Source organism: Dermacentor silvarum, chromosome 8 (genome assembly GCF_013339745.2).
Source record: "Dermacentor silvarum isolate Dsil-2018 chromosome 8, BIME_Dsil_1.4, whole genome shotgun sequence".
Lineage (NCBI taxonomy): Eukaryota > Metazoa > Arthropoda > Arachnida > Ixodida > Ixodidae > Dermacentor > Dermacentor silvarum.
The window spans coordinates 157,270,804-157,287,820 of NC_051161.1; the positions used below are offsets into that span (position 1 = coordinate 157,270,804).

General features: G+C 43.0%; 1 protein-coding gene across 1 annotated transcript in view; it reads right to left on the reverse strand.

The window, feature by feature from the left end:
- LOC125947446 (uncharacterized) overlaps nucleotides 1–17,017 on the reverse strand; it is an 87,372-nt gene that overhangs the window by 48,811 nt on the left and 21,544 nt on the right. The window contains exon 4 of the mRNA XM_049672184.1: nucleotides 9,113–9,253. Within this exon, the coding sequence (XP_049528141.1) occupies nucleotides 9,113–9,253 (141 nt within the window). The remainder of the gene's footprint in view (nucleotides 1–9,112; nucleotides 9,254–17,017) is intronic.

A 17,017-nucleotide genomic window follows, 5' to 3' on the forward strand; every position in this document is an offset into this window, starting at 1 on the left:
GAACGCGAAAAGTAAGTCAATCACTAGCGTTGCAGGTAAGCAGTCCCCCTAATGATTTACTCTGAAGGAAAGTGTGCCAGCCGCTCATATACATACATTCTGCTCAACGTGGGTGAGTATTGTAATCTAGAGCACCGAACTCAATGAAAAGCACAGTTTGTCAGGGTAGTCGTCACTGTCAGGTACAAAAGATAATAGGCGGACGAGGCCGACGCATCAACACAAGTAGATCGCTATCAAAGATGTGGCTTGACGTAACAGTTCAGCGGAAACCCGCTAGGTGGAGAGAAGTAATTAAAGGGAAAATGAGACATCCACCCAAATGTAGCAGTTGCTACAAAGGAAACCCATACGGGTTCCTTTGTAGGGTTCCGATACAGGAACCCGTATGGGTTTCCTTTGTAGCAACTGCTACATTTGGGTGGATGTCTCATTTTCCCTTTAAAGATGTGGCTTGTTCACGCCAAAAGAGGAAATTTTGTTTCTGCAGAGAAATGTCGTGTGTATACAGCTTGCTGTTTCTCATGTGTAGTTTGTAACGTGAAGAAGGAGAGATCACTCTAACGCAATTTAATCGGACTCGCCGACTACCGCACAACCAGCTACGCAACCACGCAGGTGCGCATGCACCGGAGGTGCGCATGCGCCGACAGTATACAAGCAAGGGCAGCACAATTCATGAAAAGGCCTTAAAAAGCACACCACTGCAACAGATGTAGCAGCCTTGCTCGTCAGGGTTTATTTATGGCGGGCTAGGACATTTATCTAAATTTTTGTGGATCAAGTGTGCCTGATTTATTTCGTATGACACTTTGTCCTGATAGCTTTTAATGATGTGGCGGCGAATGATTTAAATGCGTTGATGATTTATTGTAAGTTTTCTTCAAAGCGCAACATTAGGAGGTATTTCTCGGGGAACCTTGCCTTTATAGCTTTTCATTGTCGATGTTTATTCGAAAGAGGCACCGAATACCAAGCGGGAGAGTGTATATCCTTGCTTGACACGCTCCTTAATAATTTAAAATTTATTAGCATATTCTTCCTCTACCCTTCGATTTTGCGATGCCCGTGTCACTATACTGATCGAACCTCGCACTTTTTTTTTGTATAATATCGTGCGATCGTCGACTGCAAGGCAGCTCATCCGCCTTTAGCGGTGAAGGGCGGCGGAACCGGCCACAGCGTGCGCAGACGCGCCAGGCAATGTTTTCTGCTGCGCTGTTCGCTACAGGAGTGTTTGTCGCCGCTACGAGGTCGCTGACACGTAGTGCGGTCGACGCCCGCGCGATATTATAAACATTGCAAGGGTGTGCCTCACTGAATCGAACGACTTTTGGTAATCTATTAGGGAAATATATTTTCACAGTGCCAATTCCCTGCTAGTGAGAACGCTGAGAAAAGTGCTGAAGATGACGACGTTGACTGGTGCGCGCGGACTTGTATGTCATCTTGTGTGCCACTGAACACATTGTATACAGCTCTTTAATTTAGTCTAGCCCCCCTCTCAGTATCATCATCATCGGCCTATATTTATGTCCACTGCAGGACGAAGGTCTCTTCCTGTGATCTCCAATTACCCCTGTCTTGAGCTAGCTGATTCCAACTTGCGCCTGCAAATTTCCTAACTTCATCACACCACCTAGTTTTCTGCCGTCCTCGACTGCAATATAGATGTGTGTTATACTCCGCACACGTCTAAGTTACCTTTTTGCATACATTCCACGTACACTGCTGAAAACTAAAGTACTTCTAATTGTCTTTTCTTATCACATATTATATAGCTGCTCTCCCAAGTCGCCAGTAATCTCGACGTCATCATGGCTTACATATAAGGGATCGCAAGCTTTTGGAGCTCACAGTCCTGCCCCAGTTATCATGTGAACAGTGATTAAACCTTATCCTGTCACTTCTCTTTTGGACTTAAATTGCGAAGTGCTTCTAACCACATGTTAAACTTAGTAACAGATAGAGTTTCCATTTTTCTTTTTAACCACGTGTACACGTGTTTATTTGCCGTTGTGTGCTGTGTACAATTAAGCCGAGTAATGCCCTGCTGCTCTAACTATGTTAATAAAGATCACTGCTTACGTTTATGGGCTCATACTTGATGGGCGAGGCAGTATCAAGGATACATGAATGTTTACAATGATACGGTACCCTTTGGGTATTTTGTATGATACATTCTCTAAAAGCTTTGTCAGTACCTCTACTATCGATACATTTATTTATTTATTTATTTATTTATTTATTTATTTATTTATTTATTTATTTATTTATTTATTTATTTATTATTTATTTATTTATTTATTTATTCATAATACCTTACAGGCCAAATTAACGGCATTGAGTAAGAGGGGTAACAGTTTCAACAGAACAAAAAAAATGTTAGCATCAAAAAAAAAGGTCACAAAACAAAGGTTACAAAAAGTACAGTTGAACATCATTATACAGTATTAGCAAAGAGCGTATTCAGGTTATCATGAAATGTTTCGCAATCTGACATGGATGCGATGTGGTCTGGAAGATTGTTCCAATGTGCAATAGCTCGAGGGAGTGATGATGAGTTAATGCCTTTGTTTGACCATGTATGCGCATGAAACTGAGCATGTTGTGAAGACGTTGTGACATGCGCACAGGTGCATGAATTGGCAGACGGGGATAATTACTGATATAAATGTACCTGTGAAACAGGCAGAGAAGAGCGATCACGCGGCGAGTTTCTAAATGACTGAAGTGAAATGTCTTTTTTTTTACTAATAAAATAAGCATGTATCTTAAGAAACACCTATCGCAATATTTACACAAACGTTCACAGTGACTGAAGGCTGGTAAATGGCGGCGATTTATTAAAGTTTACTTAAATGGTCTACTTTGTGTTAAGAGGAACATTTAGCTCGAGGTCTCCTATCTAAATAAATGGGAACATAGAAACGGCTTTTCTTAGCAATCACTGGACCAAATTTTGATTAGGTTTATTGCATAACATAAGATGAGGTCTAGTGACTGTAACAAGCAGATTTTCTTATTTAGCCTTTGGTATTTTTTTGAAAAATTGTTGAAAGTTGCAAGCTTCCTAAAAACAATCTATGAAAGTTTAAAGATTCGTAACTCAGTAATGAAAAACTGTATCAAAATTACATAAATCACAAGAATAATAGACCTAAAACATGAAATAGATGCGTTGCACACCGCTCTAATACATACCAATAATTCGCAAGTAGGAGTTTTGGAAAACCCTTATAAACAACAGGACATTATAGTAAGCTGTAAATCTATATATCAAATTTGTCCGCTTTAGATGCTCTAACAGACGCAGTTTACACAACTGAAACAGTTGCATTTGGCGCAGAGTTACTAATTTGTAAACCTTGTGCATCAATCATATTGGATCTTAAAAAAATATTTGGGAGTATTGCAATAGCCTCCAAGCCCCAAATCACTGTAATTTTACTTTATTTTTCTCGAATGCAATAAATTTACTTAAAATCGGTCCAGCGGTTGTATCGAAAAAAATTTCTGCGTTGTACATGTATTTAAAAAGGCAGAATGCAAGTTCACCCTGCGTTAAAGGTTCTTCTTTCTTAACTCATATGCTTAATAATAAAACAAGAAGAAAAACACGAAAAATCCACAACACAGTGCTACTGTGCAGTTTCCAACTTCAACGAGTGGTGAGAGTCATGCCAGCTGAATTTTTTTTAGGAAATGTGGTGCTGTGCGCGGTGCTCTAAAAGGAAACTATAAGCGATGTGAACAAAGACTAGAGGCAATCATGAGTATTTTAGTGGGTATACGGTTAAACTGCTTACGTTTGAGAATAAAAGCCACTACGAATAAGAACAAATTTAAGCGTCATTTCCTAATTATTGTCTCTATTCAGTAATTTATACATGTAGAATTGAAGCTAGGCAGTACTCAAAACACGCCAATTTGCTAGAGACATTGTGGATATAACAAATTTTGTGAAACACGGACTGGAACTGTCTCGAGAAATGCGTCGCTGCTACGGTTAACAATATTGCATGCTACATTTTCCACAATCTTGGAGCATATAATCTAGAATACTAATACATTGAACTGCAGATTTTGAGTACTTTATGGACACAACAGTGCAGGTATAGGCACCGCTTAGTACCCGCACATATTAAGAAATATCACTTTTAAAAATTATTGTATGACAAACGTCTGCTACATCGATGGGATCAGCTTCGGTTACTAATCGATACGCTTCGTAATATAATAGTGCTCACACGTGAAAATAAGGACACTGGCGAATTCATCAATTCCAACGTGTGATGAGGAAGTTAAAGTAACAGAAACGTCTTTTCAATTTAAATTTATTCCCATAAGAACGGGAATAAAATCCATATACGTCGATATAGAAAAAAGGTATATTCACCTATATTCTTTATGAATAGTGTATATACAGCGGCTGTCAACCAATTCTCCGGGCGTCACAAGGGCTAAGAGGGGCTGCAAAATGCGCGGACAGCTACACGCAGTCAGCACTGAAAGAACGGTTTTTGGATGCCAGTGAATCCCAATATTTTCATGCTTCTGTGTAGCACTCGTGAGTTGCCATGTTTATGTAGCACTGAGAGTGATCAGGTGCCTGCTATTTACATGGCAGGGGCTTCTGTCACGGCTTCTTACGCAGCTGCTGCCGAAAGATTCTCACTAAATGGTATGATGCACTTAAGCGGTCATTGATAATTAAGCACGTCCCAGCAAACGTATGGCTGACGCACACTGAACACCAGCGCGAGCACACAAACCACCAGGCAAAAGCCCCGGCATCCTTCCGAAATGACTGCAGCGTACGTGGCAGGAGAGAGAAACGAAAAAGTGAAAACGGCGGAATAGATCGATTCCCTTAACATTCAGAACCGTTACACCTGCAGTGCTACTGCCAAGTACTCTGTCGCTCAATATGGCCCAACTAGCCCATCGGTATACTCATACTTGCGCAACAAAGCTCAACACGGACGCGGACACAGCACGCTTTCCGTGTTCTGTTCAGTACTGTAAGCAACGACTACTTTGACGAGGTACTGACAAGATAATTTCGACTATTGCATATTTTTTGCGTTAGGTGAAGGTCCTGGACCTCTAAACCCTAGAAAAATTGTGACGAGTTTCAGACCAGCGCAAATGATTTATTATATATTTTCTACAGCTAGTTTCGGTTTTGCTTTCCAGGAGGATTCTGCCATGACCAGTGGCTGGATTGTTAGGCATTAAAAAGTGCGTATTAGGAACCGTAAATAGGCAAGAAAAACAGCGTTTCAGGTGTCCAACTTCGTTTACATAGGCGCCAGAAATTTTATCAAAAATGCAAATAATTTCAAACGAACACGTGCGCGACGTATATTTCCAAGAGGAAACGCGAAAATTTGGTGATTTTTGATGACAAAAAGGGTGCCAACAGTTGAACATAGCCGTCGAATTGTCTTTAATACTGCTCGACTAGTGACGACTAATCGGCCTAATTCGACCAGCGCATTGCTCACATTCACGTTCGATTACCACTGTCGCTTGCTCAAGACGTCGCATTAGTGAAAGAGGCATGAAAAAGAGTGCTTGAGAAGTTTGGACATACTGATTGAACGAAGCGCTATTTTATGTCTACCTTATGCAAATAAATTAGGACACAACAAAAGCAGGCACAATGAATAAGCGCAGGGGAGATAGCGATTTACTAAAAATGAACATGTTACATGAAGGCTCTTCGGCATAACTGTGATAATGTTATCGCATAGACAAGTTATATTATCGGATTCTATAGGCCATATTTTCAAACATTGTCGAATACACTCTCACGCATATTAGGAGCGTGTTTCAAAAGGTGGTTTGCAGTCGAAGAGATTTTTGATAAAAACACATTTTAGGGCCCATCGGGTATTTGCATTTTTAGGCGTAAGAAAATGCAGTTGCACAACGACGAAACTTGATGTTTCGCTGTTTCTTCAACACTGCGGTGGTCCTCTAAAGAGGCATGTCGGATGGGCAAACACTGCGGTGAAAATAGAGCAGGATTGGGGTATGTTTCCAATAATGACAATGCAACTGCACATGTATGCAGAAATCTGTTTTGAAAGCACGCGGCATATAGTGTAATAATGAGGGTGGATATTGGGCACAGGAACAAAGCAGCACCGTCTCCAGATTGTTGGATTCAAGCTAGCGCGTCCAGTCGATGAGAACAAGCGTCTGCGCCGAGAAGGAACGCTCGACGTCGTCAAATACTATTGAGCGTAGTTGCACTTGGTAAAATTCGATGGCTTAACGGACACCAGGATCCTTGAGTGCTCACCGGCAAGAACTACAGATGTTTCTTTGAGGACAGAAAATTTCTCCCTCTTGTCCACGACCGATTGTAACCGCGCACGTACCTTTTCGGCTACTGGTCGTTTAGGAATGGCAGCGATTTGTTGCTGTGCATCCAGAATTATCAAAACGCTCGTAATTAGAATTTCGCCGGAACGTTGAAGTTTCTTTAGAGTGTTTGCGAGGAACGTGAAGTTGATTCGCAGAAAGCGAGGTCTGCGTGGAGGCTCTGCTCAGAATGGGCAGCTTAAGCCTTCCTGACTGAAGCGCTCTGGTCGCCTGAAAAGCCGTTGATCACTGCTTTCACGCCAGAAAAGTAGCAGTTGTAATAATCAACGGCTTCCCATCATGTTCGCCAACGTGTGATATTGGGCTCTGGTGGAAAGGGGTACGTCCGGCAACTCCTCCTTCAACGAATGCGCGCAAGATTTCGCCTTTAGGAGCACGGCCTTGGCTGAAGCAGCAGGCTCGGTAACGTCTTTGAAGTGCTTCCTCAGTTCTTCACAAACGCGGTGAAGCGCATGCGCTAAGCATGCGACATGCATTATCTGTGGGTTGAATGCCTTCAGCAGATAAGCAGCTAGCCTTGTGCGTGCAGGATGCGACGTCTGTGTAGAATAACAGAACCTTAGCATCTTAGACTCCTGTGGGGCACATAACTATAAGGTATTGGTTTATGAAGGGTGTTCTAGACACCCCATTTGTTTTCTAGAAAGACTTTGAGTGCACTAAGAAAGCCCTTGTCTTTGTGTCTGCTACTTCCCTGCTAGTTCTTCCGCAATGCACACTCAGACGGCATGCCGTGGTTTGCAATATTTCTGCATGAATTGTTTCAGCAAAGGATTTTCAATTTTTACCCATGGAATATTTTCAGCGACTAAGGCCGCGCACAAAGTGGCGTAGGAATCGTTCTCACTATCCTCCTTGAAGATTGTTATTAGAAACGACTGTTTGGATTTTGAGCACTTGTCCCGTTTAACATAGGCCAGGTGACCTTCTGTCTTCTCATGCGGCGTCAGATGGTTTTTGTTCTCGCATAAAATCTGCGCAAATGTGTAAGGATTTCTTAAATACGAACCAGATATATTCAATACCACAGCATCAATGAACATGCTAAGTTGGCTTCTAGCATGCACAGCTAAGTGCTTGAACCTCTCTGCCACCTCCTATTTTATGGCACTTGAGCACAGGGCTGCCATGGTCGTCACACAACCACAACATACTGCAAATGCAGGGGCAGGTGAGTTCCTACCGACGTAATATTAATTCTACGAAGCACCTGCACTGTGTGAGTAGCTAGTGCGGGAAATTCGACAGTCGCAAGCATTAACGTGGCAGCAGGTAGCAGAAATGTATCAGGCTTGGAGTGGCATACCTCAGTCATTCTTGCCATTCGCGTCTCAGTCTCAACCAACTACTCATTCATTCGATCAACAAATCACTCGTGTTTCAGTTTACGCAGCTCACAGAGATAGTACGTAGAACTGCGACTCGGTACTGAAAGGTTCCTAACACATTCCTTTCGAATAGCCAAGGGTCTTAATTGAAAGCTGACAACTTTAGAAACAACGCTAACATACAAAATGAGCAACGTTAGAGCAAAATCAGGCAACCACAGGAGCGTTTGCTGCACTTCTCGAAGCATTACAGCTGCCTCCTTTCTTTAGTTGCAACATGGAACAATATACACGAGAAGCAACAGCAGCGAATGCCATGAAGCGGCTCGCGACGGCTTCACAAGACGTCACCCAAAGCAGCGTAATGGACGACTTCAATGTTTCCGGCGAAAGTAATAATGCAAACGCCACATGAATAACGTCGGCTCGCCTTTTTACTGCATGGTTGTCAGAACATGATCTCTCCATCTGAAGTGTAGCACAGCGGGTCAAGTGTCCACTGCTGAATCAACACACTCTTGGGTGTCTCTTTTCGGCAAGGCTGAGAAGCGCAGGGCATATTGCCAGACCGCCAAACGACCATAAGAACAATCACGTAGACTGGGCCGGCGCGTTATGGCTGATTCCGATCGAGTTGACAGCAGTCAATAATGCCAGGTAACATTACCATCTGAAACTGCACTGGAAAGCGAAACTGAAGGTAAACTGGCGTCGGCCTGCAGCACGTTGGGCGGCACGCAGCGGCACTGACGCTCGACGCACTCCAGCAACGGCTTCCCGCAGTCGGCATGTATAGCGCTTATGTCGAAAATAGGCATTTAAAGGTCCTAACGCCAGAAAAAAAAGGCATATGTGGGCATTGTAAAAACAGCACCAAACGTCTTCTTAACACTCAATTCATGTTCATCTTTGAAAAGAGATGATATTGAAGCAAGGAACCAATATGAATTTGCATAAAATCTGGTCTCTAGTAATGGCTTTACAACGCAGTATCTGTTCTCGTGGCAGGAGGTCATTGAGACGTTTTGACACTAGTTTCGGCTCGCTCGATCGCCTCGTATGCTAAAATTCGTTGTGAAGGTCGATGTGGCAGTATAATGGACTACCTAGATAGCCGCAGGTAGTGTCAAAACGTCCCAATATCCGTCTTCGTCATGACTACATAGTGCGTCATGACGTCATAGCACAGTAGAAACGAAACCGACACTGGCTAGCTATGATATTACACTATTTATGGCACTGTGAGGTTTGTCGCAATTTTTTCACAGCACCTTCGTTTAAAGCCAAAAAATGAACACTCGAAAATGTTGCGTCATTGCCTGATTAAGTAGTTACCTCACTTAGCCCCTCGGAGTGTGTGCATGCATCCCCACTACAAGTGTACGCACCAGCACGTACGTCACCCTGCGGGGGCGCGCAGCTGGCGTCGGCCTGCAGCACGTTGGGCGGCACGCAGCGGCACTGACGCTCGACGCACTCCAGCAACGGCTTCCCGCAGTCGGCATTCTGCTGGCAGCCGGCCTGCTGCTCTGCGAAAGGCATTTGCGAGAGAGAAGGCATATACGCCACAACGGACGGAATCCGCGCTTTTACAATGGCGACCACACAGCGCATCTGATCTCAATGTCGCGACCGCATGGCAATATACGCCGGTGAACTGCTTTTATTATCGTGACCTCAACTTGCCAATAATTTCTCAAAACGAATGCTTTTCGACGGCACGCACAAAGGGCGCAGGTCAGTGAAGCTTGGGACACTCAAGCCAAAACGAGTTCGTAGTTTTCCCCAATGCGGGAAACAGCGGCAGCTATTGAATAGCTCGCGTACCTCCGGGAAACTGCCACTTGCCTCAAAAGTGTTCAGAATAATGGAGACGTTAGCACTATATACTCTGCAGAGCAAAACCCTTCAACGCAAAATCTGATCAATCTTGAGTGACTGCACACGATGCGTGTAGATGGTTCGGGCGTGCTCGCCTCCTTCCTTTACTGCGTATGATATAGACTTTAGGGCTCCGTGTTTTCGGATAAATCCGAAAAACTCCGATAAACACTCGCCGGAAAAATTTTTCACAATTCGGATTTATCCGATAACCTCCGATTTTAACGGCCAATATGACCCTGTTCCGTTCTATATCGAAAGGGCATGTTCTATGTCATTGATACATTGGCCGGTTTGGTCAATATAAACTTTACCTCACGTCAACAGTATCCCGTAGACCACACCCGTCACACATTTAACAAGGGCTTGTCGCGCACGGAGAGACGTATGACCACTCAACGACTGTCACAGACCTTCATGGATACTACGCCGCTGTCGCCGAAAAGTGGAGAAAAACAGTTGAGAGGAACCTTTTTCGATACACTCCGGTACACCAGTGAATCATTTTGGTATAGTGTTCAAATTGTGAATTTAAATGTGAAGCATGAGTTACCCCGCACGTTCGAGACCTATGCGCCGATTTTTAAGTTGGTGTTTCTTCAAACTGCCGACATGAGCCAATTCATGAGTGATTCTGCGAACTATCAGAGCTAATTAATCAGTAACATTGTTGAACCCTTGTCGCTTTGGAGACTTCACACTGTCCAGTGCTTTCTCGCTGCACGCCGAGTCTTCTAGCGCAAACGTTGAAAGGGCATTTTCAAAGCTGAGAATCATCAATCGAAAGGAGCGTAGCTTCCATCAGTGACAGCAACCTCGTAAAGTATGATTGCGTCAATTACAACAAGCGTGAATGTTGTAATACGCACAAACGTAGGTGTTTTGTATTCAAGTATTTGTGCTTGTGTGTATATGTGTTCGTGCGTTTAAGCCTTCCAGACAACAAAAATACGCTTCGTGTGTTCTCTTATGTTTTGGTGTTCAGATATAATTTCATCTAAGATATTGGAGTATTGAGAATAATGCAAAATTAAACTCTAAATTTCGGATAATTAGGGATTTACGAGAAATAAACTCCGATGAACTCCGAATTTACACCAGAAAATAAACTCCGAAAAACATCCTCCGAATTTCAAGAAAGATAAACTTCGAAAACACGGAGCCCTAGATAGATATAGTGCTCTTGTAGGTGCGCTCGCGTTAAGTCGTATTCAATTGGTTGTAATGTCGTTAGGTTGTATTCAATTTGCACGTTGCTTTATTTCTATTCTTGGCAAGAAAAGCGCAATTGACAAAGCAGAATTCTGCATTGCATTCCTCGATTGTCTGTGATCTTAAAGGGGTTCTTCATGTCACGTGAAAAGTCACACTTGCAACAGCATACTATATATCTATTACATATCGCATGCTATAGATATACGCGGTGATAATTTTTAAGTTTTACGGAATTAAAAAAAAAACATACTGTTGCAGATGGGTGATTCCACGAGAGATCAACACGGGTCCAAAAATTTATATTTTAGATTTCATTCAATATTTTATATTTTGTGGGCATATCATTCGGTAGTACGAAAGCGAACTTGCATTCTTTGAGAAATGCATACTTTAGAAGAAAAAAAATATCGAAATTCTTCAAGTTGCAGGCTCCATTTACATGACCGGGCATTCTCGCAAATTCACAACAATGTCAAATACAAAATATTACGGCTACAAAGAATGCATTTTCTTGTGTAAAACGTATACTTAAAGAAGAGTCAGCAAGCGTTGTTTGAGGCTTCTGTGCAAAACGGAAGTGTTTTAGAAAAAATTCTTAATTTGCTACAGTTTTCGAAATTTGCTATACTTACGAATTTTTATCTACTAAACTAATGAATGTAGCCTTTTGAAATTTGGTGGGCTATGAGACCTTAACCTGTTTAAAGATTGTGCTGAATATTGTTGCTGTAGCACAAATTTCCACTTTTACAGTTTGCCTCAAATGCGAAGTTTTGACGAAAATGAACACTATTTAAAAATCAAAATAAAAAAACCCATCGTTAATTTTTCGCAAGATTTCGTAAACAGAAACGATTTCCTGATCCCACTGGGCCGATTTTACTTAAATTTGGTGCACATGAGGGAGAAACGGTAAATTCTAGTGACTGTCGGACGCGAAATGTCGATTTCTGGCCGGCATTACTTAACTGTAATTTTCAAGAATTGGTAAGTTTGAAAAAAATAGAAGCACGAAGTTTACAAATTTGTAGCTCTGCACCTATATAAAAGATATCGCAGACCTGTGAACGGCATCTATTAGAGCATTCAAAGCAGACAAATTTGAGATGCCAATTTATTTCTTACGTGAATTTGTTACATTGTTTACAAGGACTTTGCACAAGTTCTACACACAAAATAGTAGTTTATCTTAAAGCCATTTAGAATATAGCAATTTTGTACACTTTATATTTTCTATTCGGTGTAGTTTACAAGATTGTGATATCATGTTTCATTGCTGAGTTAGAGTTATAAATTTGATAGTTTCGTTTTCTGAAGCTCTGCTATTTTGTCAATTTTATAAACAGTTGACGACTTAAATAAAAAAATCGCAACCAACAGTCACTAGAGTTTCACTTTTCTTTTAACTGCAACAAACGTCATCAAATGTGGTGCAGTGGTTGCAGAGAAAAAGGAATTCTCGTTTTACATGTATTTAGATAGGAGCACCCAAGCTAAAGCTTCCTCTTAAGGCGGCGGCCACACCGCCAGCAACTTTCAACGTATTTCGCTTTACCACCTGTTTGCCACCGCCTCCCATGGACCCACTCTCAATTCTACTACACCCTACCAACTCGTTCAAAAGAGATGATTTTTAGAAGAGCATCATCTGAAAGCACTAATAAAATATGGGCGCGAATGATGGCCCTGTAACACAATTTACGTCAGAAAGTTAGGCATTCGAGAACTGCGTGCTTGCAATCTTAATACTAGTTTACCAAAACTGCCCTTGTGTCGCAATCATGGCCAAGTTTAGGCAAGTCAGAGGCTAATGGACGTTCTTTTTACCCCGATGTCCCTATTTCTTAGCACCTTGCTGCGTCCCGGCGACCCTCTCATTTCTACCACATATATTGTCATTAAAAACAAAATAATGCAAGATGTTTTTAATGTTCTTTGTCCAGTGTCTGTGGACAGCTGTTAACGAAATTTTGAGAAAAGTTAACCATGGGGTTTTTTATTTTGATTTTTAAATAGTGTTCATTTTCGTCAAAACTTCACATTTGAGGCAAACTGTAAAAATGGAAATTTGTGCTACAGCAACAATATTCAGCACAATTTTTGAACAGGTTAAGGTTTCATAGCCCACCAAATTTCAAAAGGCTACATTCATTAGTTTAGTATATTGTTACGCCGTGGTCACTGCCAGTGAAAAGTGAGGGAAGCGAGGGAAGGAGAAAGAAGAAGACGACGTTGCTCCTACGATTGACTCCGGCCAGCATAGCCCAAGGTGCTACATCTTTGTGTCTCAATCAGTAAACACTCCCTTAACCCTCTCCCGAGGCCGTAACAGATTGGTGGAGGTGCTGGGTAGCAGTATCGCTCTTCATGGGGACGGTAGCCAGCCGACGTTCGTTGAGTGAAACGAGGTGAGCGAAAACGCCGTTCGTAATTGGAGGGTGTTCGATCGGAGTACTCAAGTGACCGCAGTGTACCTTGGCATTCATCGACGTCTGCTACATTAACTGATGGCTGCCATGGGGCCGGAGCGGTTGGCGTTCGCGCGCGTGCGGTCTCTCTTGCATAGCCGTCCTGAAAGCCGCTGGGGCAATGAGAGACTTGCTGACATCGAAGCAATTCTTCCCGTACAATCTGGCGTATTGTCGACGAGAGGTCATTAGGCGACATACTGTCGACACTAGCCACTGTTGGCACGTTTGACAGACGGCCAAATTTCGGAGCTATCCGTCGCATCTTCAGCGTTTCAAATGTGCGACAGTGCTGCATCACATCAGACACGGAGTTCAGGTTTTCCTTGCCAATCAAGAAATTATATACGTCTTCGGCTATCCCCTTCAGAACGTGTCCAACCTTGTCCTCTTCAGTCATCCTAGGATCCACTATCTTGCACAGCTTCAAAATTTCTTCGATATATGTGGTACATGTCTCCCCTGGGAGCTGCGCCCTCTGAGCCAATGTCTGCTCCGCTCGTCTTCTTCTTTCTCCTTCCCTCGCCTAAGGAGAAAGAAGAAGACGACGGCGTAACAATATAAAAATTCGTAAATATAGCTAATTTCGAAAAGTGTAGCAAATTAATAATTTTTTCTAAAACACTTCCGTTTTGCACAGAAGCTTCAAACAACCCTTGCTGACTCTTCTTTACGTATACGTTTTACACAAGAAAATGCATTCTTTGTAGCCGTAATATTTTGTATTTGACATTGTTTTGAATTTGCGAGAATGCCCGGTGCATGTAAACGGAGCCTACAACTTGAAGAATTTCGATATTTTTTTTCTTCTAAAGTATGCATTTCTCAAAGAATGCAAGTTCACTTTCGTACTACCGAGTGATATGCCCACAAAATATAAAATATTGAATATAATCTAAAATATGAATTTTTGGACCCTTGTGATCTCGTGTATCACCCAGATAACATAATTCTAGTCGTTCAGTTGGGATACCCACAGAGGCGGGCATTACTTCCAAGAGAATTCGAGACGCCTACACAGCGAATTAAAAAAATATATCCACTAATTATCTTACGAATTAATGTCTTTACGGCACATATCGCAATCAAGGAATTGTAGCCGCTCAGCTTGCAAGGCGCATCCACTGGGAATGTATTTGCAGAATGACGCCGGTACGGAGATATTCGCCAACTCGCCGTAAAAATGCACTGTTGTTCCAATTACCTTTTTAACAAAACGCTCTTTCATACATTGAAGTACAAAGATAACTGAACCATCCATGTATTTTGTCCCACACTTTGGGAAATACCATATCGACACTGGTGTTATCCTGGAATTTCATTTCAATTGGATAGGTCCTGCATAGTAAAGGGCTACAATGCGTAAATTGCAATATGGGCCGTAAATTAATTACTTAGAATGTTAGTGAATTTTGGTTAACTAGTTGAAGATGTGTTTTGATTTCTCGTGCTAGTAATGTCCGCCTCTGCGAATAATCCAGCTCAAGGACCAATAATTATGCTATCTACGCCCAGGCGATTTCTTTAAAATTTCCCTAAAACTTAAACGCGATCACTTCGTACGCGATGGTTTGACAATATGGCAGCATGACAACTAAATCGGGAAGTGAATTGGACGACGTATCTGGAATGACGCCGAGCAAACAACCCCGGTGACATCACGACGACGTTATGACAACCATGCACTGTATGAGGACGATGCAATGCACATGACAACGGCGACATAAAGGCGATTAAATGACAACGGCATGAGTATGGTGGGAAAACGTAGAAGGAATGACATATTAATGAATGACGAAAGCGGTAAGACGAGCACGGCATGACGACCATTGAATGACCTTCCAAAAATGATGGCTACGATACGAGGACATATGACAATGACGACAAGATGTCAATGAAATGACGACAACTATGCGGCGATGATGGTGCGATAGCGATTTCATGACGATAGTCGGATGACAACGCTGCAATGACCACGGGCGCTATAACGTTCTGCATAATGCGACTAGCATTATTTTCCGACTCCATCACTTTGAGTCCGTTTATCTATCTAACCTGTTAAGCCCGGCCCGGTGACTCAAGCTTTCTACTAGCATGGGCCACTAGGTACGCACTCGTTGTCGTGATGCTATCGTGGGGCGCTATAACGTAAAATGATTCCAAACTGTTTTGATTCCAAACTCCTGACGTCAAATTTACGCAACCACCGACGCAAGCATCGGGCGGTGACCCGCAGCGTTGTCTGAACAACCCAATCAAACACTTTCCTCGTTTATAGGAGGTCACGTTTGTTCGCTTTCAAAACCAATAACATTGTCTACACTCAGTGGTTTTTCTTATCTAATTGGCTGACAAGAGGCGAGGAATTCTATTCCGTTCCGAACGGAATAGAAGATGGCTGCCCGCCGATCACTCATGCCCTCGCTACTCCCACCTGCCGGTGAGCATGTGCATTTGCGCACGATAAACCTTTTTGCGTGGCACTAAAACGTTATCGAGCCCTTTCGGCATGCATACTACATCGCTCTGCCAACTCTTCCTTGCCGAGGGCCCGTTTTAGCGGCATTCTTATCCTTCCGTTGCACGCCGCCGCGATTTTCGACCAGCCACCGCAAGCTAAGTAAAGCGAAGCGGACCAATCGGAAAAGCCGGCACCACCCTCTTCATGCGGTTATCTATTTCCACTGTTCTGGCTCGGCCTCATCGAAACCCTCTCCACTAGAGCGTGCTCCTCGCCTCTTGTCAGCCAATTAGATAAGAAAAACCACAGAGTGGTTTCAAAACCACAATGTTATTGGTTTTGAAAGCGAACAAAGGTGACCTCTTTTAAACGAGGAGAGTGTTTGATTGGGTTGTTCAGACAACGCTGCGGGTCACCGCCCGATGCTTACGTCGGTGGTTACGTAAATTTGACGTCAGGGGTTTGGAATCAAAACAGTTTGGAATCAATTTACGTTATAGCGCCCCACGATAGCATCACGACAACGAGTGCGTACCTAGTGGCCCATGCTAGTAGAAAGCTTGAGTCACCGGGCCGGGCTTAACAGGTTAGATAGATAAACGGACTCAAAGTGATGGAGTCGGACAATAATGCTAGTCGCATTTGGATATTTGCACGTAAATAACGCGGCTACGTAAGTCCCATGGGAGGACAGGGGGGACGACGACGACTTTCGGCCGCTCCAAAAAATATATCCTCTAATTATATAGCAATATATAAATATGTACAAATATTACGCTGATAACTAGAAGTGATGTCACAAATAAACATGAAACAAAGGAATAAAGCGGATGCCCGCAGGGCTTTTTTGATCGATAATTCCAACTGCCGTCGTAGAATAAAATGAAAGGAGGTGTGCTGACGTCTTTGTCACTGCCGGCGACAGGGGTGTCATCATCCTGACACCGGCCAAGGTTATTGGACAAACATCTAGCACTTCAGAAATGCCCGTGACTCGATCGAACACGGCAAAGCGTTTCATGGATGCATCACCGCGTAACATCGAAGGCCACTCGCTTGACGCGCCTGCACAACAGCGCCGTTCGTCTTACTCAAGGTTGAGAATAATACGCCTTAACCACTTTGATGCGGAACTGACAGGGTTCTAAATAAGAAGTAAGAGCGCACAATGGACGGTGACAACTCCCAGCTCCTGACTCTTGGGCGAAGCACGTGGCAGCGGGCAATGATTGCACGGCGTGCAGGCAAAAAAAAAGTGAGGTACCGTG